Source organism: Diabrotica virgifera, chromosome 3 (assembly GCF_917563875.1).
Source record: "Diabrotica virgifera virgifera chromosome 3, PGI_DIABVI_V3a".
Lineage (NCBI taxonomy): Eukaryota > Metazoa > Arthropoda > Insecta > Coleoptera > Chrysomelidae > Diabrotica > Diabrotica virgifera.
In genome coordinates, this window is record NC_065445.1 from 204,786,719 (window position 1) to 204,810,695 (window position 23,977).

Consider the following 23,977-nt stretch of genomic DNA (forward strand, 5'->3'; position numbering starts at 1 on the left):
ATATTATACATTTTAAAGTAGAAGACTTTAAAATGATATTGCCAATATTTATGAGTTGCGTTCCTGGGACGACTTACTGAAAGATAGTTCATTCGATTACATGAAATTAACCCCAACTCAAGAATATCCGTCATAAAAAATTATAGCATGTGATATGTCTTTAAAAAGACAACCAAATGCAACGACAGTAAAATTCTCGCGTTAGAGACTTCATAGTAAATCACAAGGGAAAACCAGGAAAAACCTGTGATACTATCCCGACATCGTAAGTATTTGGTCTTACATTAATTTACTCTCAAAAAATAATACCAAATTCTGACTTGTAACATGTTTAAATTATAAATAATATTAATAATACTAGATATATAAGTAATACTAAAATATAAAATATGTACTAGCTCGATATTATTGACTTACTAATCTTGGTATTTTCTTTCTATTGACTTCCTCTTTCAGTATGGGTAACCACATCCTACTGCATTCTACCGAGGAATTTGCGACACAATTGGTTTCATTTAGCATAATTAGAGCCGCTTCTTTGATTTTTCTCTTTTTACTATTTGATTCTTTCAGGACTATACTTGAATCTCTCCACTGAACTCTATGTTCATTATCCCATGCGTGTTGACATATTTGAGATCTCTCAAATTCTCTATTTTTAATATAAGATTGATGTTCATTTATTCTAACGTCTAATGGTCTTGATGTCTCACCTAAATAAAATTGTTCGCATTCACAAGGTATTTTATAAATGCAATTCTTTGTTCTTTCTTGATCATTGTTAGGTTTAGTTTTAGATAGAATAGATCTCAATGTGTTTGTTGTTTTGAATGTTGTTGAAATGTTGAATTTATTTCCTATTGTTTTAAGTTTCTCGGATAGTCCTTTTATATATGGTATTGATATTTTCCTCGTATTATTTCTGGTGAATGTTGTAGGATCCCGTTCTAAGTTGTTCTGTTCCATTCGATCCAATCTTGACAATTCCTTATTTATAAACGATAAAGGATAATCATTTTTTAATAAAACAGATGTTAACAATTGTTTTTCTGCTAAAAAGGAATTTTCGTTAGAACAAGTAATTTTGGCTCTATCATATAAGGATTTAATGATTCCCTTTTTAACGTTGATGTTGTGATTTGACTTGTAATTGAGATATCTGTTGGTGTGTGTTGGTTTTCTATACACTTGAGTCTCATATCCAATATCCTTCTTTGAGATCAAAACATCGAGGAAAGGTAGGCTGTTATTGTATTCCTTTTCCATTGTAAATTTTATTGTCTCTTCTTGATCGTTTATAATATTCAGGAACGTATCCAACAATTCTGATCTATGAGGCCATATTGAAAACACATCATCTACATATCTCCACTATACTGTGGGTTTTAAATTTTGTTTAGAAATAATATTAGTTTCGAAATCCTCCATAAATATATTAGCCAATAATGGAGATAAAGAAGAGCCCATTGCTAGACCAAAATTTTGTTTATAGAATTCATTGTTTAGTTGAAAATAGGTATTATGGGTACATAATGTCAATAACTCCATTATAGCTGATACATTTAGTCTTGTCCTAGTTGCCAATGTATTATCATTCTCTAATTTCGTTTTGATTATGTTTAAAGTTTTATCTAATTGTACATTTGTAAATAAACTGTTTATGTCAAAACTTACTAAAATATTATTTGGATTAAATTCAATAGTTGATAATTTGTTTAAAAAATGTTTTGTATTTTTTATAAAATAAATTAAATAAATTATTAGAAGAATTTTTTTGCTTAGCAACAACACTTTAGTTTATTTTAGTAATATTTTGTATTTTGACAACGGCACCCGATTTGGGCGTCGAAACGTTAATAAAATTATTTTTTTCATTTTAATTGTGGCTTATTTCCCATATAAATAATTAATCATAAAAATGCCACAAGGAAATAGCTTCAGAACAACATTAACATTTGTAAAGTGTATCGAAAAAAAGCTTATTATTTGTTTTTTACAAAAGTTTACAGCATCAAAAATAAACGAGTTACACTGAAAAAAAGTTGACCAATTTTTTTTGGTAAAAAAAATCGTGAAAACCTCCCTCTATTTAGCACCCTAAATGAAATTAATCGTTTGGCTTTACCATCTATTTTAACTCTATGTGTATTGTTTATATGATCTGTAAGTTTGATTGGTTTGAATTGCTTATTTTTGAAAACATTTGGTTATATATTAAAAAAAAATTTCTAAAAATTTTTGAAAAATTTCATTTTTTCAAAATAAATTAAAAAGTATTAGTGATAAGAAAAATCTTAAAGAATAAAAAAAGTAGGTTTTGCTATTATAAATATGCTAGTTTCATTTTGTCTCTCCGTAAGACAAAAATTGGTAAGATATGGCTGTTCAAAATTTGCATACACCCATTCAAGCTTTCTCAATTATAACCCTTTCAAAAATAAACACTTTAAACCGGTGAGACTGACAGATCATATAAAAAATAGCTAGGTAAGTAAATTGCTTGTAAAGCGGTAGCAATTAATTTTATTTGGGGAGCTAAACACGGCGAGATTTTCATGATGTTTTACAAACAAAAAGAGGGCCAAGTTTATTTTGAGCGTAACTCGCTTATTTTTAATGCTAAAACTTTTGTTAACAATTAAAACAAAGCTTTTTATAAAGTCTTTAAAAAAGGTTAAATGGGTTTTTCCCGAAAAGTGCTTAATTTTTCGGTGATTTCACCTTGAAATATTCGATTTGGTATTACAACTTTGTTTTTATTTGATTGATAGACTTTATGATACACAATTTTTTTGGGTTTTTTATAAGCAACACTTTTGCTAAGGAAATTTTTTTCGATAAAATATTTACTTTTTGAGTTATTTGCGAAAAACCGTCTGAAAACGTAGTTTTTTTGTCGAAAAATCAACATTTTCAATGGCAAATAACTCGAAAAGTATTGACTTACTTAAAAAAACTCTATAGAACAAAAGTGGCTTAAAACCAGTCAATTTATCTATTTCCGGTCTTATCTTGAACGTATATTTTTTCACCCCCGAGAAGGGGTGACTGTCACCCCCCAAGTAAAAGCAACCAACGGCACAAATTCAACTTTGAAGTGGAGGGTAAGTAGAACCTAAATCCAAATTTTCATGCAATTCGGAGTAGCCCCTGAAAATTACACGGTATCGCCGAATTTCCCGTTCATTTACTGGGCTAAGTCACAATAACGAAGTTTTGAGATAATTTGAAAAAGTGTTTATATTTGAAACAAATAAAAAATTTGTGATTTTTCCTGGAATATGAATAATTCATAATTACAATAATTATTATTGTATTACAAGTATTTTACTCAATATTTTATTCGTCTGACATATCTTTTCACGAATTAATTAAAAAAAATGTCTAAACTATTATTATTGGCCGTATTTGTTCAAATTAACAAAAAAAAAGGTTTATTGGCCAGCTTTATTACCAGTTATTAACAAACGAAATATTTTAAACTAAAAAAAATTAAAAGCAGTTGTTTATAAGATACTCTTACGTTCAGTACTTTCCACTTCAGTGGTTGGCCAACCAATTATTTCCTCATAAAATTCTTGATAATTTTCAGGAAGATACCTAGTAATCTTTTGAATATCAATGATTATTACGTTTCCATAGGATAAGCTTTAGACGTTAAAAATTTTCGTTGTTATGACTTTTTAGAACAAAGGAACTGGTTAGTGCTCCATCGATAAACTTCAATACTTCAAAAAATCCTTTTTTGTATTGGGCTTCTAGCGGAACTCCATAAAGCTGGAAACGGCGAATGTGTCCTTTTGTGAACGTTGACTAGATGTAGCAGAAATTTCAACAAAATGGCACGTTTTTTTGTAATATTTGGACCACCAATTTTTAAAATCCAAAATGCCATTAGTTCTGACCATTTGTACAGTAAATTTCTCCTTTTTTGCAGAACTACAGATTGCTTCAAAAACTTCCATTGGCGTATACAGCCTATTCATGCGATTGAGTTTGCGTTTGGCAAAATGAAACGATATAAGTCAATGACTTTTATCCTTTCATAAATAAGCGATTCACTTACCCATTACTTCACTTTTGGTATTGAGCCCAGGATTGCTTTTACTTGGGGGAAGAAAGCCACCTCTTCTCGGGGGTGAAAAAAACATACGTCCAAAATAAGTCCGAACATGGATAAATTAATTTTAAGCAACTTTTGTTCTGTAAAGTTTTTGCACTAAGTGAATACTTTTTGAGTTATTTGCGACTGAAACGCTTCATTTTTTAACAAAAAACTAGTTTTTAGATGGTTTTTCGTAAATAACTTAAGTATTTTATCGAACAGCTTATTTTCAGAAAAAATGTAGCTAAAAAAACGAAAATAATGGTTGGAATGAAGTCTGTAGATACAGTAGAAGTAGAAGTGTAGCTTACGAAAAGTAGGTTCTTTTTTATCCAAATCGAATATTTCAACGTGAAATAACCAAAAATTAAGTCCTTTTTGGGGGAAAACCATCAAAGCTTTTTCAAAGTTTTAAAATGTTTCAAAATCTTTGTTTTTGTTTTTTATAGTAGTTTCTAACATAAAAACTGAGCAAGTCACTTACGCTCAAAATAATATTGATTCCTTTTTTTTTGGAAAAAGAACTCCTCAAGATCACCCCCCAATTAGATTCCCAAATGAAATTATATTATATTTAACTTATGTATTTTTTATATTATGATCTGTAAGTTTCATCCATTTAAAATACTAATTTTTGAAAAAAAAATGGTTTTCAATTAAATTTTTTTTTGTTGAAATCTTCAAAAAGTGCCTTTTTAAAATTACTCAAAAAATATTAGTAACACGAAAAATCTTTGAAAGTAAAAAATGTAGGTTTTGATTTTCTGAATGGTTTAGTTTTTCTGTAAGATGAAAATTTGTTAAGATATGGCTGTTCAATATTTGCATAAACTCGTGATTAGTGACTCGTTCAAGTCCTTTCAACTACAACTCTTTCAGAAATAAGCACTTTGAACCGATGAAACTTACAGATCACATAAAAAACACATGAAGTAAAGTAACTTTATGTAGAATAAAGGAATGCTAATTAAGAAGTGATTATCATGATTTTTTTTATCAAAAAAGGGACTAAAGTTATTTTAGCATTAAGCAATAAGCATATCAAATGAAACTAATCATTACCGCTTCGCAAGTGACTTTATTTATGTATTATTTACATGGTCCGTAAGTTTCATCGGTTCAGTGTGATTATTTGTGAAACATTTTGTTTAAAACTACATTTTTTTAATTTTGAAAAAACTTCCTTTCTTTCGAAAATATACCAAGTATATCGTGATACCAAAAATAAAGAAGAGTAAAAAAATGTAGGTTGTGCTTTTCTAAATATTTTGATTTTTTTTGTTTTCTTATGTGATAAAAATTGGTTAAGCTATGGCTGTTCAAAATGTGCATACCCCCGTATAAGTGACCGTTCAAGCCTTTTTAAATACAGCCTTTTCAAAATTAAGCGCTTTAACCGATTAAATTTACAGATCATATAATAAACAATAAATGAAGTACAGTAACTTGAGAAGCGGTAAAAATTATCTTTAGGATTCTAATTAGGGGGTGACTTTCACAATTTTGTTGCCAAACAATAAAAGGGATTTATTTTTAGGGACAATTATTTTTAGGGTAACTTACTTACATTTGATGTTAAAAACATAAAAAAAATAGAACGTTTTGTAAACACAAAAAGTTGTTATAAGTTTTCCCAGAAAAGTGCTTAATTCTTTGGTTATTTTACGTTGAACGATTCGGATTGGAATTTGACGAAGAAGAATCTACTTTTCATGAGCTTCTGTTGATTCTAGAGACTTTCAACGGTGCTTCTCAGAGGCTTTTTTCAGTAATAAACAAGTGACAGAAAAAAGGCACGTCCGTGATACATACACATTTATAACATTTATTCCAGTTGTTGATAGATGGCGCTATAATCAGAAAATAATGATTTAGGTATTTACCCATTATTTACCTATTACATATCTATACGAATATAATTTACCTAAAGTTCTTCTCAGTCTTTCAGTGTGTCATTAATGACATAATATATATGATTTTAAGAATGTAGAGAATCATAGCATGACATATGTTATGCTATGATTCTAAAATATTTTAGTTAAATCTGACAGTTATCAGAAATCGTAATTTGTTATAAAAACAAATCAATTGTGATATTTCATTTATAAAAAAGCATATCCTTTGATTTGTTACAATCTTATAAATTGTACATATTATAGACGTATAGATAATATAAAAATCATTTTTTTTACGATTATAGCACCATCTATCAACAACTAGGATCAAATGTTATAAACGACTAACCACGGATGTATCTTTTTTTCTGTCACTTCCAACTAAATGCGTTAAGAAATCTAAAAACTGTAACGCACTGAAAAATGCCTCTGAGAAGGAGTGTATAATATGAGGTTTTTTTACTTTTTTAGCTATATTTTTCCTAAGAATACTTTTTGATCAAATACTTGCTTTTTGAGTTATTTGCGAAGAACCGTCTAGAAAGGCGGTTTTTCTTGGTGAAAAATGAATATCTACGTTCACTCGCAAATAACTAGAGAAGTACTAACTTAGTGAAAATCTCTATAGAATAAAAGTTGCTTAGAGTAAGTCAGTTTCGCCAATTCCGCACTATCAACGTATGCTTTTTTACCCCCGAGAAGGGGTGAAACTTACCCCCAGTACAAAGAAGCACATCTGGAAAATATCACTTTTTTTTCTTTGACATTTAGCTATGTGTCTGCCAAATTTCATGTGAATACAAGCGGTTGTTTAAAATTCGAAGGCTTTGCAATATTTTACCGTGAGTGAATGGACTATTCATTAGAGTTGTCAAACAATACGATACATTTTTGGCAAAGTAACGTAAGTGACATTTTTGGCGAAAATCATGTTTTTCCATTAAACTAACACTATTATTGTTTAGAAGGTACTGCCAAAGTGTAGTAAGCCTAAAATTACTTTAAACATAATATATATATATATATATATATATATATATATATATATATATATATATATATATATATATATATATATAATTATTAATATGTAGTGATTCTTAATAATACAAAATGAATAATTTTGGGGAATGCAGTCAATGTGTTTTGGGCTGATTAGAAGTGAAACACTTTGAACTTTTGTCGAGCCTATATATATATATATATATATATATATATATATATATATATATATATATATATATATATATATATTGTTATATTTCTATTTGATATGAAAATTAAATTTTGATAATTATAAAACAGAATTCAATTTAATATAAAATATTTTCAATTTTCTCAACCACGGGCATATAAATTTAGAACACCCTGTATACAACAAATTGTTATATTTAATTTTAAGAAGTGATTAGAATAAGCGTACGAAACTTGGAACAATGTGCTTAGATAAACAAAGTGAATGACGCGTACCATTATCGTTCTTCTCGGAAGGTCGATCATTAGCCTATGCTAAATAAAACTCAGTGAAATAGATGATAGTTCATTATCGTTTTTCGCGGAAGGATCGATCATTAGCCGATGCTAAATAAGACTAAGTGGAAATAGAGAATAGGTCATTAAAATTTGTATATAGTAGAAAGTAATTTTAGAATGGGAATTAACTATTTTCTTTGAAATCCATTAAGCATATTTAGAAAGTTTGAAAATTGGTTTTGAGGAATACTGCGAATGAGAGTTGGTGGTGGAAGTTTGATTTGTGAATCTGGAAGGGATATTTAGAAAGTAGGGGAATGAATGACAAATAGAGATCAGAATGTTTTGAGCTGTCGAGAAGTGAAGTCGAGTAGTAGACGGTAGTGTACGGAGAGTGAGAAAGCCGGTAGTTCCGTGAGTGTGGAGTATCTATCGTGGAACGAGAAGTAGGCCAGGTCGAGAGTAAAAGAACCTCCTTGAGCCAAGAGTGTCCCGGTAGCTGATAGCAGTTTCGAAAAAGGTAGAACACAGCATCACAACAAAAGCAGGAACGAGAGCTATTCGAGCTAGTTTTTCAAAGGAGAACATTACTGGAAGCCAGGACGAGGTTTGATCGCAGCCAAGGATAGCAGGAAACGGGTCTTGTGTGAGGACATTTTCAGTTCACCAGGAAAAGGTCAGTCTCATTTGTTTGGACATGAATGTATGGGTTTTTCGTATTAAATTCCACATAAAAAATTGAATAACATAATCAATAATATCAGAAAAGCTTCATCAAAGTTAAATAGAGTTGTTCCTAATAACTCCTAATAGTTAAATGTTAATAAAAACTTTCAATTGAAAACCAAAAGGAAATAAGATTCCCATTTGTAAATGTTATGTTTAAGAATAATAAGAAATAGCAAATATTAAGCATTGATTGCCTTTTAAATAAAATAAAAAATATTTTGATTATAATTGTAACCCATATGTGTATTTTTTTTACTCTTTTCTTTTCTATCCCGATTAGGAACCATTAAGAAATATTTGAAGCCACGAAAGTAAGTAATTAATTTATAATTCGCCCTGAGATTGAAAACATATTGATATGTGATCTGGTTAATTAATTAGATTAGTATTAATACATTGATTAAATTAAGTGACATATAAGAATATTATCTCATATCAATAATCAAGATCACATCAACTGTCGTCCAACGTGGAGGGCATTGTAAAGTATTTCTAGTGGCAAATTTGAAGGATAGAAAGAGTAAAGCCGGTATTTGAAAATTTATATGCCTGTGGTAAAAAGTGAGATACTTACATTTGATAACATAAAATTTTAGATCTCTTTAGGTACAAATTTTACATAACTGATTTAATATTTTATTTTACGATATTACATTTGATATATTTATTGACAATTTATAATATTTGGGTGAGAAAAAGTCGTCTTGGTAACATACTAGTAAAATTTCATATTTGGCGGGGACAGTACTTCTTGAAAACAAATGTCTGTGACAAGAAGCCAAAGCAAAGACAACAAAAAACAAAAAGAACATTCAAATCAAGAGAATAATTCAGACCAAGAAGACATTTTAGACACGACAATCATGGCATCAGAACAGCAAGAATTATCAGGAATAGATAAAATATTACAAATGATGCAACTCCAGTCACAAAGAATGGAACAAAAACTGGATGAAAATCAACGTGAAACGAAACAAGCCATGGAAGAAACATCAAAGAAAATGGATGAATCACAACAAAAAATGGATCAGAAAATGGATGAAACACAACAAAAAATGGATGAAACACAACAAAAATTGGATCAAAAAATGGATGAAACACAACAAAAAATGAAACAAGCAATAGAAGAGAACAACAAGAAAATGGAGGAACGCATAGGAAAGTATGAAAAGGAAGTAAAAGGATGTTTGACAACAATGAAAAACGAGATGAAAGAACAAGAAATGAAAATTCAAAATAAAATAAAGGAGATAACGAATTGCCAGAAAAAAGAAATGGAAAGTTTGGAAAACAAGTTGCAAAACGCTATTCAAGCAGACATAGAAGAAGTGGAAAGAAAGATTGCGGAAATCAATACTCAACAAAATGTCGGAGAAAGAAGAGAAATGGTTATACATAGCACAGATGACGTGAAGATAAGATTTGGCGGGGATGTAAGAAGATTACACCCAGTGCCGTTCATAAATAGCCTGAAAAAGAAAATACAACACATCGGAAATTTCGAAACAGCAAAAGAAACTATCAGAAACCATCTCAAAAATGAAGCAAGCCTATGGTTCGATTGCAAAGAAGAAGAATTTGACAGTTGGCAACAATTTGAACAAAAATTTTTGAATTATTTCTGGGGAAAAGTCCAACAATTGGAAATTAACAAGGAATTGCAAAATGGGAAATACAATGATAGGATGGGTATATCAGAAAGGACATATGCATTACAAATTTACTATAACGCAAAACATTTACAATATAATTACTCATCGGAACAATTAGTCGAACTGATTGCAAGACATTTCGAAGAAACGCTGGAAGACCATATCACATTGCAAAACTACAAAGACATAGATAGTTTATCCCAATTCCTACAAATAAGAGAATTACGTGTAAGAGAAACAAAATCAAGAAGGTCGCGAGAAGATTACAGGCCCCGAGAAACACAGGATTACAGAGATAGAAATCAAAATAGGAGGGACTATACAAGACGAGATTTTAATCCCAGAAGGGAAAACGAAAATAGAGACAACGGAAGAGGAAATTATGAACAAAGAAATAGGCAATGGAATGAGGACAGAAATCGAGAATACCAGAATAGAAACACCACACGCTCAAATCAAGAAAACAGAAATAATGGTAGACAAAATGAACAGGGATATCAAGAAAACCGAAACAGATCCGACAGACCAAGAGAAAATAGAAGAGAAGTAAATAATACCCAGACAGATGGATATGACGGAGAGAGACATTATGACGAAAATATAAACAACGATGAGCAACCGGCATTTTTTCACGACGGCGCTCACTAAAAACCAAAAATCAAACAGGAATCTTTTGTAACCCCAAGGACTTTATTAAATTGGCAAGAAACAACGAAAAGAAAAATGGAGTTGATTTAAAATTTGTGGATGGATTTATCAACGAGAAACCAATTAAAATTATGATAGACACTGGATCAGAAATAACATTGGTCAACAGAAAATTAATAGAAGAAGTTAACTTAACAAATTTAATTTACAAAATACCTAGGGTAAATTTAGTGGTAAGAAGATGTATGCACTACAATGTGTAATAATGCCAAACATGTCACATGACATGATAGTAGGAGTTGACGAATTGGCAGAAAAACATGTAGTGATAGATTTTAAAAATAATACGATGAATCTAACAGAAGAAAAAGAAGAAGAACAGGACAAGGAACAGGAGAAACAAAATACGGACGAATCAGGTAAAGAACAAACAGTGGAAATGAATTTGGCAACGAAGCAAGGACAAAGAAGAAAAGGGAGAAAAAGTCAGAAAAAGACAAAAGAAAATGAAACCTGTGGCTCCTCAAAAGAAGAGTTGAGCCCAGAAGAAGAAAAATTGAGAGTATCAAAAGCAAAAGAAAACTGGGATTCCTCAAAAGAAGAGATGAGCTCAGGAGAAGAAGAAATAAAGCTAACAAATGAAAGCGAAAAAGATATGATCGAAACAGTGGCATTTGAAGAGGAGGCATATGAAAACGAGGATGCAGAATACACGGTAAAAGTATGTGAAAAATCTGAGGAAAAAGACAGAAGATTGATATGGGAAAAAGGGAAAGACAACATAATAGCCGACACTCTAACACAGGATGAGGACACTGAAAATAAGGAAACAATTACTCTACAGGTGGGACTAATTAGAGTAATACAAGAAGAAGGGGTATAAGACGTAGATTAAAGTAAGGAAATATACAGGGAGTTGGTTTTGCCTCGAGAAAATTTATTTAAAAATGCAGATAAATTTTATCGAATACAAGGCGGGGATTTGTTATATTTCTATTTGATATGAAAATTAAATTTTGATAATTATAAAACAGAATTCAATTTAATATAAAATATTTTCAATTTTCTCAACCACGGGCATATAAATTTAGAACACCCTGTATACAACAAATTGTTATATTTAATTTTAAGAAGTGATTAGAAATAGAGAATAGGTCATTAAAATTTGTATATAGTAGAAAGTAATTTTAGAATGGGAATTAACTATTTTCTTTGAAATCCATTAAGCATATTTAGAAAGTTTGAAAATTGGTTTTGAGGAATACTGCGAATGAGAGTTGGTGGTGGAAGTTTGATTTGTGAATCTGGAAGGGATATTTAGAAAGTAGGGGAATGAATGACAAATAGAGATCAGAATGTTTTGAGCTGTCGAGAAGTGAAGTCGAGTAGTAGACGGTAGTGTACGGAGAGTGAGAAAGCCGGTAGTTCCGTGAGTGTGGAGTATCTATCGTGGAACGAGAAGTAGGCCAGGTCGAGAGTAAAAGAACCTCCTTGAGCCAAGAGTGTCCCGGTAGCTGATAGCAGTTTCGAAAAAGGTAGAACACAGCATCACAACAAAAGCAGGAACGAGAGCTATTCGAGCTAGTTTTTCAAAGGAGAACATTACTGGAAGCCAGGACGAGGTTTGATCGCAGCCAAGGATAGCAGGAAACGGGTCTTGTGTGAGGACATTTTCAGTTCACCAGGAAAAGGTCAGTCTCATTTGTTTGGACATGAATGTATGGGTTTTTCGTATTAAATTCCACATAAAAAATTGAATAACATAATCAATAATATCAGAAAAGCTTCATCAAAGTTAAATAGAGTTGTTCCTAATAACTCCTAATAGTTAAATGTTAATAAAAACTTTCAATTGAAAACCAAAAGGAAATAAGATTCCCATTTGTAAATGTTATGTTTAAGAATAATAAGAAATAGCAAATATTAAGCATTGATTGCCTTTTAAATAAAATAAAAAATATTTTGATTATAATTGTAACCCATATGTGTATTTTTTTTACTCTTTTCTTTTCTATCCCGATTAGGAACCATTAAGAAATATTTGAAGCCACGAAAGTAAGTAATTAATTTATAATTCGCCCTGAGATTGAAAACATATTGATATGTGATCTGGTTAATTAATTAGATTAGTATTAATACATTGATTAAATTAAGTGACATATAAGAATATTATCTCATATCAATAATCAAGATCACATCAATATATATATATATATATATATATATATATATATATATATATATATATATATATATATAGGCTTACTACACTTTGGCAGTGCCTTCTGAACAATAATAGTGTTAGTTTAACGGAAAAACATGATTTTCAAAAATGTCACTTACGTTACTTTCTTGAGGTGCATATCTATCCGTCCACTATATTTAGTTATGTAATTTTTTACCATTTCTTTGACTAAAACTGAGATATATACTATGTCAATAGTACTGAATTATATTCCGGAAGCGTTGGAGAATTACAAACTTTGAGTTGCTAAGGGTGCTCCATAGCTATATTCCAAATCATTGTAAGGATTTTCTTATAGAGAAGCAGTTGAATATACAATTTTTTCTTGAAGTTTCTACCTATCAGCCAGTACATATTATTTATTTCCTTATAATTATTTTTCGTTTACTTATTGGTCCATTGAAAAGGTAAAGTTAAAGTAATAAAAAGAAACAACTCAAAATAGTTTACAATAATTTAATAGGAGATAAGGGAGTGATAACCTAGACATCCAATAAGAAGGCATCTGAATATAACATTTTTTCGTAGTGCTTTAAGTACGTTTCAAATAAACTTCTCCGTTTTTAAATATTTCTATTAAACTTCAGGTCTCTGAAAATCAGATTGTATTTAAACAGTTGAAAATTATGTTTTATAATATTTACAATATAACGAGAGATAACTTCGAAGTGGTTAAAGAATTTAAATATCTAGGAGCAAAAATCACAAATTACAACAAAATAGAGCGAGAAGTTGAAACGCGAATAATGGCAGGAAACAGATCTTTCTTTGCAATGCAACATCTAATGAAGTCAAAACTTCTTTCACGAGGTGCGAAAATCCAGATACATAAGACCATAATACGACCAGCAGTCTCGTATGGAAGCGAAACATGGACGCTAACAAAAAGAATAGTGAATAATATGCCGGTGAGGTAAATCCTTCGAATGATATATGATGCTTGCAGAGACAGCGTGACAAACGAAGGGAGACGCAGATACAATATTGAGTTAGTCTTTATTCGGGAAGAAAAATCTAGTCAGATATATAAAGGCCAATAGACTCAGATAGGCAGGGCATGTGATACGCTGCAACGACAATCGCCTTATAAACAATGTGTTCTGGAAAAGGCTAGATGGAACAAGGTCTGTAGGACGGCCTAGAAAAAGGTGGAAAGATGCAGTCAAAGAAGAGCTGGAGAAAATGGAAGTGAGACAATGGGAATTAGTGGCACAGGACCGACAAACATGGAAGGCAATAGTAAAGGCGGCAAATACTCACGAAGAGTTGTAACGCCATTGATGATGGATGATAGATAATGAGCGAAGCAGGACGAAGGTGGAAGATATAATTGGTAGAATTGCGTAAATGAAATGGAACTGGGTAACACACGTGGCACGGCAGAACAACGAAAGTTGGACGAGAAACATTGAACATTGTAAACGACACGACGTGAGTAGAGTCGCAGTAGCAAAATACCACAAAAACGATGGCTAGGCAACATCAAACCAAAACTGGGGATAAAATGGCACCAAATGGAACATAAGAGAGAAGAGTGGAGAACTCTTCGGAAGACCTTTGTCCAGGAGTGGATGCAAACAAGCTGAAGAAAAATAATGATAAATATTATGGGTTTGAAAACACGGATCAGCACCTCTCCCAGATTTCTATCCTTTTCATAAGTACTGTAGATATCTGAAATTAATAGTAGGGGAGCCCAAGCGGGGAGATTTTTGCAGTTACTCGAGCGCGTCAGTTTATCATATGGGGAGAAACCTTGTACCCTGTTAATGTACCTCTACCATATATTGGTTCTTAATACAGGGAAATTCGTTAAGGGTGTCCGAAAAAAAAATCTTTCCTTAGAATAATTCGAAACCGTCAGATTAAGATAAGTTAAGTACAGTAGAGCGTCGATAATCCGCACCCTGGTAATCCGAACGAACGCAAAAAAATATAAAATAAAAAAATATGACCGCAGACTGCATTTTTGGATTTAATATGACAATATGGACAAAATATGACCGCGGATTTTTGTTTTGTTTAGGCAGAAATACATACAATATATTTGTTTATTATGCAGGTGTTTTATTCCTTGTAACTAAAACGTATGTACATATGTACTATGTTTATGAGCTTTGTATGTATTTTGAACATATGATCGATAATCCGAACAGTTTGATAATCCGAACTACCCCTGTACCAATTAGTTCGGATTATCGACGCTCTACTTTACATGCAAAACAGTGTATATTTCGAAAATCTGACGGTTTGAGCGGGGCGTATAAAGAAATTGGCGAGTCACAAAATTTCACAAAATAGTAAATATTTCGCGAAATGAAAGTCAGGTCAAAAAACTGATAATTACGTGCTCAATATTTTTCAAAAATCTATCGAATGATACCAAAAACGACCCCCCACGAAGAGGGGTGGGGGTAAATTTAATATTTTAAATACGAACCCCGTGATATTTCGCTAAATAAACATGAGATTAAAAAACTGTAAAATAGACGTATTCAATATTTTTGAAAAATCTATCGAATGGTACCAAACACGACCCCCCACGGAGGTGGGGTGGTGGGTTACTTTAAAATCTTAAATAGGATACCCCAATTTTTATTGCAGATTTGGATCCTTTACGTAACAATAAGCAACTTTTATTCGAGACATTTTTTCGAATTATGGATAAATGCCGCTATAATCGGAAAAAGCGATTGTTGGAAATGGAAAATTAAAAAATGGAAAGTCCCCCACTTTATGGAAAACTTAACTTACCTTTTGTTGGTTTTAGGACCTAGTCTTCACAACCCATTAGGTCCCCATAACGCTCGAGTAACTGCAAATTTAGCATACCCTACTGTAATACATTTACTAATACTTACATTCAGTCAGTAGCCATGGCAGGAGAAGCACGTTCAAATAACACTGCCGATATCAGTAGTAATATAGTTTGCAGAAAATGTAAATCTAAAGTAGTTTCACCGGTAAAGTGTATAATATGTGATAGCTGTTATCATCCCAGTTGTGCCAAAAAACTGGAGCTACAAATTTTTGACAAAGTTTTTACTAAATGTTGTGAAAAAACCGAAGATAAAGCAAACGGCGACTGTGATGACAAATTTTTCGATGCCATCGAAAACTTAGCTTCGTCGACAGAAAATAAGGTAGATATACACATCTTTAAATATATTATCAAACAAAAAGATCTCTTAATATCAGAACTAAAGGAAAAAATATTCCTATTAAATACCCAAATTGACTCATTAAAACAATTAGAAACAAAACAAGTTCCGGAAAAAACTTACTATTCTTTATTTAAAAAATCTAAACACAAAGCTGATAACAATAAACAAGTCTTCAATTCACCAGAGTCAACAATAGGCCAGGAGAAATATAAGGAAAACAATTCAATTAGCGCTAAAGATGTCAGCGAAGCCATAAACCGAGCGCAAAATATAATACCTGCATCTAGCCGAACCGAAAAGACTGGAGATGCCAACATGCAAATAAGCAGTAACATTCCTACTGATTGGCAGAAAGTGACTTACAAAAAAAGAACACCCAAAAAAAACTTATTAGTGGGTAACTATTCTGGAAATTCTAATGTAGAAGGAGTGGATCAAACAGTTGCTTTACACGTATTTAATCTGAAACCGCAAACATCTGCAGAAGACCTTCAATCATTTTTATCAAAAAACCTGCCAGAAGCCAGCTGCTCAGCTCTTCCATCTCGTCGTCCTGATATATATTCTTCTTTCAAAGTGGAAATCTCGAAAGCAAACTACAATAAGGCGTTGGATGCCTCGATTTGGCCAAACAAAGCCTGTATACGAAATTTTTTTCAATTGAGGAAAAAGAAAGAGCAAATCGAGTAGAAGTATCTATCGACAATGAAACAAAACATACGGCAATTTTTAAAATTATACAGTTAAATACAGCGTCTATTAGAAACAAACTTGAAAGGTTGGAAATTCTGCTTGACCAAGAAAATCCCATTGTCGTCAGTATTGCGGAGCACTGGTGTAAGCAGGATGAAATATCTCTAATGGTAACTCCGGGTTACGATCTTGTAACCAGTTATTGTCGATCTATCCATGAGCATGGCGGATCAGTTCTGTATGTGAAATGTGGGTATGAATATCAGATCATCAATGTGTGGATTTTGGGAATTCTCGATCTAATAGTTGCACATCTTCTACTATTCTTAAAAACAGTTTCTTCTTTAGACCTGTTGTTGGTAATGAGGTAATGAATGTGATCAATAATTTAAAAAATAAAAAAAGTACTGGACTTGATTCTATCTCGATACGAGTATTAAAGGCTATGTCATCTGATATAATAAACCACATTGCATATTTGATAAATTTATCAATAAGTAAAGGAGTCTTTCCAAGTATTCTAAAAAAAGCAATCGTTATTCCTATTTACAAAAAAGACGATCCGGAAGACATTTCAAATTACAGACCTATTTCCTTATTGTGTGTACTTTCCAAAGTATTTGAGAGAATTGTGTATAACCGTATGTCTGAGTTTTTGGGTAGATTTAAAATTGTAAGTGATTGTCAACATGGCTTCCGTACCGGTAGATCCACTCAGTCTGCTGCCTGCAGATTTTGTGAAAGGGTCTACAGATCTTTGGATGCAGGTGAATATGTGGCAGGTCTCTTTTTTGATCTAACCCGTGCCTTTGATTGTCTTGATAGTCGTTTTGTTAGCAATAAACTGTATAATATTGGTTTTAGAGGCATATTTTTAGATTGGCTAATCAATTATCTATCAGATAGGATCATGTCTGTTAAAATCAATGAAGCTATTTCGGAGGAACGTTTTATTAATCTGGGAGTTCCACAGGGCTCTGTATTAGGACCCCTGATTTTTTTGTTGTTTATTAACGATGCATCTAACCAGTTTGATATTTTGGACCTGACGTTATTTGCAGATGATACTTCTCTTGTGGTCTCAGCACAGACCTATGAGAAATTGGCATCTACTTGCAATAGTTTTTTAGCTCGGTTTAATGACTGGTGTCGATCTAATAACCTAATTTTAAATGTAGACAAAACAAAAGTAATATATTTTAATAACTTAAATTCTGTTAATCCTGTACTACATCTAAGTTTTAACAATGTACTACTGGATTCCTCAAATCATACTAAATTTTTAGGTATCCATCTCGACTCAAAATTAAAATGGTCACTTCACATAGACATGCTCAGTAAGTCCCTTAATAAGTCGTACTATGCATTATCCCGTATTAAAAATATTATGCCCATCTCTGCGCTTTTAAATGTATACTATAGCCTTGTTTATAGTAGACTTTGTTACAACATAGTTTTATGGGGGAATGCAGTCAACAGTGACAGAATATTTATAACACAAAAACGTATAATACGAAAAATGTTTGGAATTAGACCTCTTGAGAGCTGTAAGCCCATATTTATTAAGAATAATATTTTAAGTTTTCCACGTATTTATATTTTCAGAATGTTACTATATGCTGTTGATAATATTCACATGTATGACAGAAATTCTAGTTTCCACAATTATTCGACACGAGGTGGCGACTTGCTGAGCGTACCTGGTCATAGATCGAGTAAATTTGAAATGTCAGTAAAGTATATGAGCATTAGATTGTTTAACGTTTTACCAAAAAAATATAGAACAATGAATAAATATTTATTTAAGAAATCCATTAAAAGCTTATTGCTTACCAAATGTTATTATACTGTGGAAGAGTTTGTTTCGGACAGAAATATTACCTAAATGTTATCAATTCTATCTACCTTAAAATGTTTATAAAATTTATAAATGTATTAATTTTATTGTTTGTTTGTTTGTTTGTAAAACTAATGACATGTCCTATACATTGTATGTCTTAAAGGATGAATAAATATTATTATTATTATTATTATTAATACTATAATAAATTTTCCGTTGAGGAAAGTGAGGAAGTGAGAGCCCGTATGGCTTAAATCTGAATGTTATCGTTATTTTTCCTAGTATATTATATTGATTAACTAAGTCAATTTTTAAACAGTGTGTTTATATAATTTCTTTAACTTTTTAGACTTTCCCATCATACTCAATGCAACTTTAAAAAATGTACCAAAAATTTCAACTAAACTGGCGAGAAAAAACTCACAAAATATCGTCAGTAGATATTTACTTATACTATGTGGAGTTATTGTTTTAACATGGTACTTACAAATTTTATGGAGGATGAGGCGTTTATACTACTACTATTACAAATCCCCAGGTCCCATTAGCCTTCCATTTATCGGCATAGGCTACAAATTTCTGACACGCGATTTAGGTGGTAAGTTAATAGACTGAAATAATAAACTTATAATATTATAAATTAATGGTGGCCCAGACTAATTTATCCACGCTATACCTTTTAACACTTTCGGTGCCCATGACGTACGAGTAGCGTCACAAAGGTTTTATCAAAGGTACCGATGGCGCATAAGTAGCGTCAGTAGTACTATGTTACTAAATGAACCATTTAAGTACGTGGTACCAGCCAAGTGGCGCTTGTTCAAGATAGGCACCGAACGTATTAAACGGAGAGACATTTTTGAATTAGATGAAAACTCATCTATTCCATTTTTCTTCTACTTACTTTTGTATAGACATGACTCTGTCTGTTTTTTTCAATGCGCCTCTGCTAAGTTGTTCAAGAGTTTTCGTGGCCTTCCAACTGATCGTCTTCCTATTGGGGAACCGTCTCTCGCTGTCCTTACCAATCTATTTGTTGTTGGAATTAGGGTTTCCACCGATAGTTGCGGTTACTGAGCACTGGCTTTAAGTCAACGAGCCTTTTTTTGTAGAAAAATATTCCACTATTGCTAGGTATGACCATTCAAGTTGAGCTCATGGAGGCACCCTAATTCTTTCTACAAATAATGAATTTTCTCTGGTAACAAAATATGACTTTCTATTAAGTGAAGCATTTTTGAGTTTTAATTAGTTTACAGTAAGAACCTTAATCTTTATATTATTTGCATTTATAGATCACCTGACTCTTGCGTGGAACGATTTTTTCAGAACCTGCTTAATTTGTCAGATGACCTGCCCCATAAAAGTAGAAAAAATTAATGCGGGGACTTCAACATTAATTATGCTGCTGATTGTGCTACACAAATATTCCTGTTCAACATATTTGAATCATATGGTCTATCATTGCACATTGATTCTCCTACAGGGATTACAAAAACTTCATCTACCATAATTGATTATATTGTCTCAGATTTCTCACCCCGTGATGTCTGCGCTACAACTGTTAATGCGGGACTATCTGATAATGAAGCGGTTTATACGAAGTTTAACATCTTTAGCAAGTCCTCCTCGAAAACTTGACGTTTAGGCAGGATTTTTTCCGGTCGGAACTTTCGTAAACTCCAAAATTTATGCTTACCCTCTGAGTGGCACTTTCCTTCTATGGACGTCGATTATAATTTCAGTGATTTTTTGAATAAGCTGGTTTGTATCTTTAATAAAGCATTTCCTTTAATCACAATTAAGCAAAAACATCGCAAACCCTGGACTACCAAAGGTGTCCGCATATCAGCCAAAAACATGCGTTCACTACTGTATATCAAGAAATTAACTATTAACATCTCTGTTACTGAATATATCACCAAGTACAGGGCAATCTATTTAAAACTTATAAAATCGGCTAAAAAATTGAACTATCAAAATCGTCTCAGAAGCTCTAAAAGTGTTGCAAAAGAAACTTGGTGCATAATAAACGATTTTCGAAATAAAACTCACACAGCTCAAACATTTTCCCTTCCAGACCCAGAAAATCTAAATGAATACTTTATTAATGTGAGTAAAAGCATAACATCAACTATTGTGTCACAACAAGATCCCATTTTCTATCTCCCTAATTCAAGAAAGGTTTCAAATTATTTCTTTAAAAGACCAGTTGTTAATTCTGAACTGATCCAAACAATCAATAGTATCAAAAGCAAATCTTCCTGTAGTACCGATGGACTATCCATAAAATTTTTCTCAAATCTCCCAGACAATGTGTTGGGAGTCCTCATCTCTCTAATTAATGATTCTTTTGAGAAAGGTAAATTTCCAGAGTGCCTAAAGACGGCCATCATTATTCCTCTTCATAAGGGTGGTGAAAAATATATTACCTGCAATTTTCGACCTATTGCATTACTACCGGTACTCTCCAAAATTATTGAAAGACTCATAAAAGCCCGACTTATGTCCTTTCTCGTTGATAACAAGATTTTATCACAAAATCAGTTCGGCTTTTTAACTAATAAATGTACCATCGATGCCATGTTTTCTGTACTACATGATGTTTATTAAGCATTAAACAATAATCTCCACACTGCCACTGTCTCTTGTGATTATGCCAAAGCTTTTGATTGTGTAAATCACGACATTTTGATAAAAAAATAGATTTCTATGGAATTCGAGGTATTTCTTTGAACTGGTTTCAATCTTACTTGGAAAATAGGAAACAACTGGTTAGAGCAAATAATACAGACTCTACTTTTCCTTATCTTTATTAATGACATCACTAGTTTAAAAATCGATGGGAAAGTTTTTCTTTGTGCTGACGATACCAGTATCACTTGGAGCAACTCAAATATCGTAACTCTTCATGCTACTATAACTTCTGATCTACTCACAATAAAATCCTGGTCAGATTCTAATTTACTCTCTTTAAACGTAGATAAAACAGTAGCATTGCCCTATAAAGGAACTCTTCAACCCTTACCTCTTCATAACAGCCAGATCAGTATCGTTGATTCTGTAAAGTTTCTTGGTATTTTTTTAGATAGCAATCTTAAATGGTCCCTTCATATCGATGTGTTAAGTAAGAAACTATCCTCAGCTTGCTTTGCAATAAGATCTGTTTCGAAGGAAATGGATTTAGCCTCTTCCAAAATAACATACTTTTCATTGTTCGAGTCCCATCTTCGATATGGTCTGCCTTTTTGTGGTTCTGGTACAGCTGCCCAGTCCGATGTTATTTTGAAATTACAAAAAAGAGCAATAAGATATCTGTTTGGCCTCAGAAGAACAACACATTGCAGGAGCTACTTCAAAGTTCACAGGATTCTAACATTACCTTCTTTATAAATTTTAGAAACTGTTTGCTTAATTCGTAAACATCTACATGTCTTTCCAGCAAGACCTAGACATGACTATTCCACCAGAAATTCTACCTTTGACATCTATTTACTGATCCCGTCCCGTGAGTTAGTAAAGAAATCTAAATTATATTCTGCAAAAAAACTATACAACCATCTCCCTCTACAACTTAAATCTGCAACATCTTTCCACAAGTTCCGTAAAATAACAAAAGCGTATTTATCTGAAAGACCATATTATTCAGTAGCAGAGTTTCTTAACCAATAACTAAGAAATTACAGTATTCTTATATATAAGTAGAATCTTAATCTATATTTGAGTGTCATATGCAGCAGCATAACTTATTAAATTAGTTATTAAATTTAACAATAAAACACTGAAAACGTTTGTTTTCTATACTTCCACAAAATTTATTACAACTAAGTGACTACAGCTGTTTCGGCAGAGTGCCTTCCTCAAGTGATATAGTTTACAATGTGTTTGCCTTTTTAGGTTTTTAACTGAAGAGGTTGAGGAGTGGGCAGCTGTTTGTCTCGAGTTGGTTATTCAGAATTACATCTGTATTTTTCAATTTATTAATTTCCATAGATTCTAAAAAAGATTGCTTAAGGCCTTTATTTTGGATATGCAGAATTTGAAACTCTTCATTGAAAGAATGATTATGATCTAGAAGGTGTAGTGCGTATGTAGAAGTGTCTGTTTTTCTATTGTTGAAAGCCCTTTTGTGTTCTGCTATCCGTTTGTCAAAAGTTCTGCCAGTTTGACCGATGTAAGTTTTCGGACAGTCACCACAAGTTAGTTTGTACACACTTTTGTACAAATTGAAAAAATTTTGTATAATGAGTGTTGAGTTTTTTACTATTGTAAATTAGATTATTTTTCAAATCATAGTTTTTTTAATATATTTATAAACTTAACAGATACTAAATTCAATAATAGTGAGATAGAACTTTTAGAAAGAAAGGATTCAAACACAACTTGCCTCAACATAATAATCAAAAAAATTTAGAATATTTAGGTGTAGAATGTGAAGTAGCGTTAAACAAAACTGCCAAGAACATAGAAAAAAGCATCATTGCAAAATCTATTACCGATGTATGTAGTGAAACTAATAATTCCTGTTACAAAGAAAACCAAATAGCCGTTTCAATCAAAAATAAATCAATAAAACATGACATAATATTTACAAAAGCAGACAAAGGTGTCACTACTATTGCTATCGATAAAAGAGACTATAATAACAAAACAATAGAATTTTTAAATAACCAAAATGGTATAACACAAAACAAAGACCCCACAGAAAAATACCGAAAACAAATTAAACTAGCCATTGAAAATTCAAAATCAATACTAAATCCAACAGAACAGAAATACCTTAATATTATAAACCCACAACCTCCTTAATTATACTCTTTTATTAAACTACATAAATAGTCCAGAAAGCCACTGCGCATCCACTAGGAAAAATATTCTAATTCGGATTTTTTGCACAATCTTACTCAAAAAGGACCTTTTAACAAATTTGCATGTTGCCAGGACCAAAAGTGGTCAAAAATTTTTTAATGTTTTTTTTTGTTTTTTTTCCTAAAATTATTTGTTTTGCATGGAAAAAAGTTTTTTTTAGGTTTTTTGGATCATTCCAAACAGAAAAGGTCTTTAGTGACTTTTTTCTAAAAATGATAGTTTTTGACATATAAGCGATTAAAAATTGAAAAATTGCGAAATCAACCGTTTTTAACCCTCAAAAACTATGTGAAACACTGAAAATTTGAATGTTGCCAAGACAGGTAGATATTGTTTAAACATCGATTGATAAAATCCCGAAGAGGTTTTTTGCAATACAATATTCAAAACTCCTTTGTTTTTTAATTGCTAATCAAGCGTGCGCGACACTATTTTCCACCGAGATTATGGTGCAAATGAAAGGAATAAATTCGTTATTTCGTAAACTTGCGACTTTAGGGAAAAATACCGAAACAGGTCGATTTTTATTTTTAAGTTATGATACTGTGGCATATATGGTATACTAGTGACGTCATCCATCTGGACGTGATGACGTAATCGATGATTTTTTTTAAATGAGAATAGGGGTCGTGTGCTAGCTCATTTGAAAGGTTCTTCAATTCTC

At 31.8% G+C, this 23,977-nt stretch overlaps 2 protein-coding genes across 4 annotated transcripts in view; both read left to right on the forward strand.

Annotated features, from left to right (window-relative positions):
- LOC126882338 (uncharacterized) overlaps window positions 1-12,688 on the forward strand; it is a 380,011-nt gene extending 367,323 nt beyond the window's left edge. Inside the window, exon 2 of one of the 2 annotated variants that reach the window (XM_050647236.1) lies at window positions 11,743-12,688. The gene's annotated coding sequence lies outside the window, so the exon portion shown is untranslated. Of the gene's footprint in view, window positions 1-7,698; window positions 8,822-11,742 lie in introns of those variants that run through there. The other variant, XM_050647235.1, reaches the window with a different exon arrangement.
- LOC126882331 (cytochrome P450 4C1-like) overlaps window positions 1-23,977 on the forward strand; it is a 214,924-nt gene that overhangs the window by 1,040 nt on the left and 189,907 nt on the right. For both annotated transcript variants that reach the window (XM_050647206.1, XM_050647207.1), the window contains exon 2: window positions 18,794-19,042. In XM_050647206.1, the coding sequence (XP_050503163.1) occupies window positions 18,794-19,042 (249 nt within the window). The remainder of the gene's footprint in view (window positions 1-18,793; window positions 19,043-23,977) is intronic.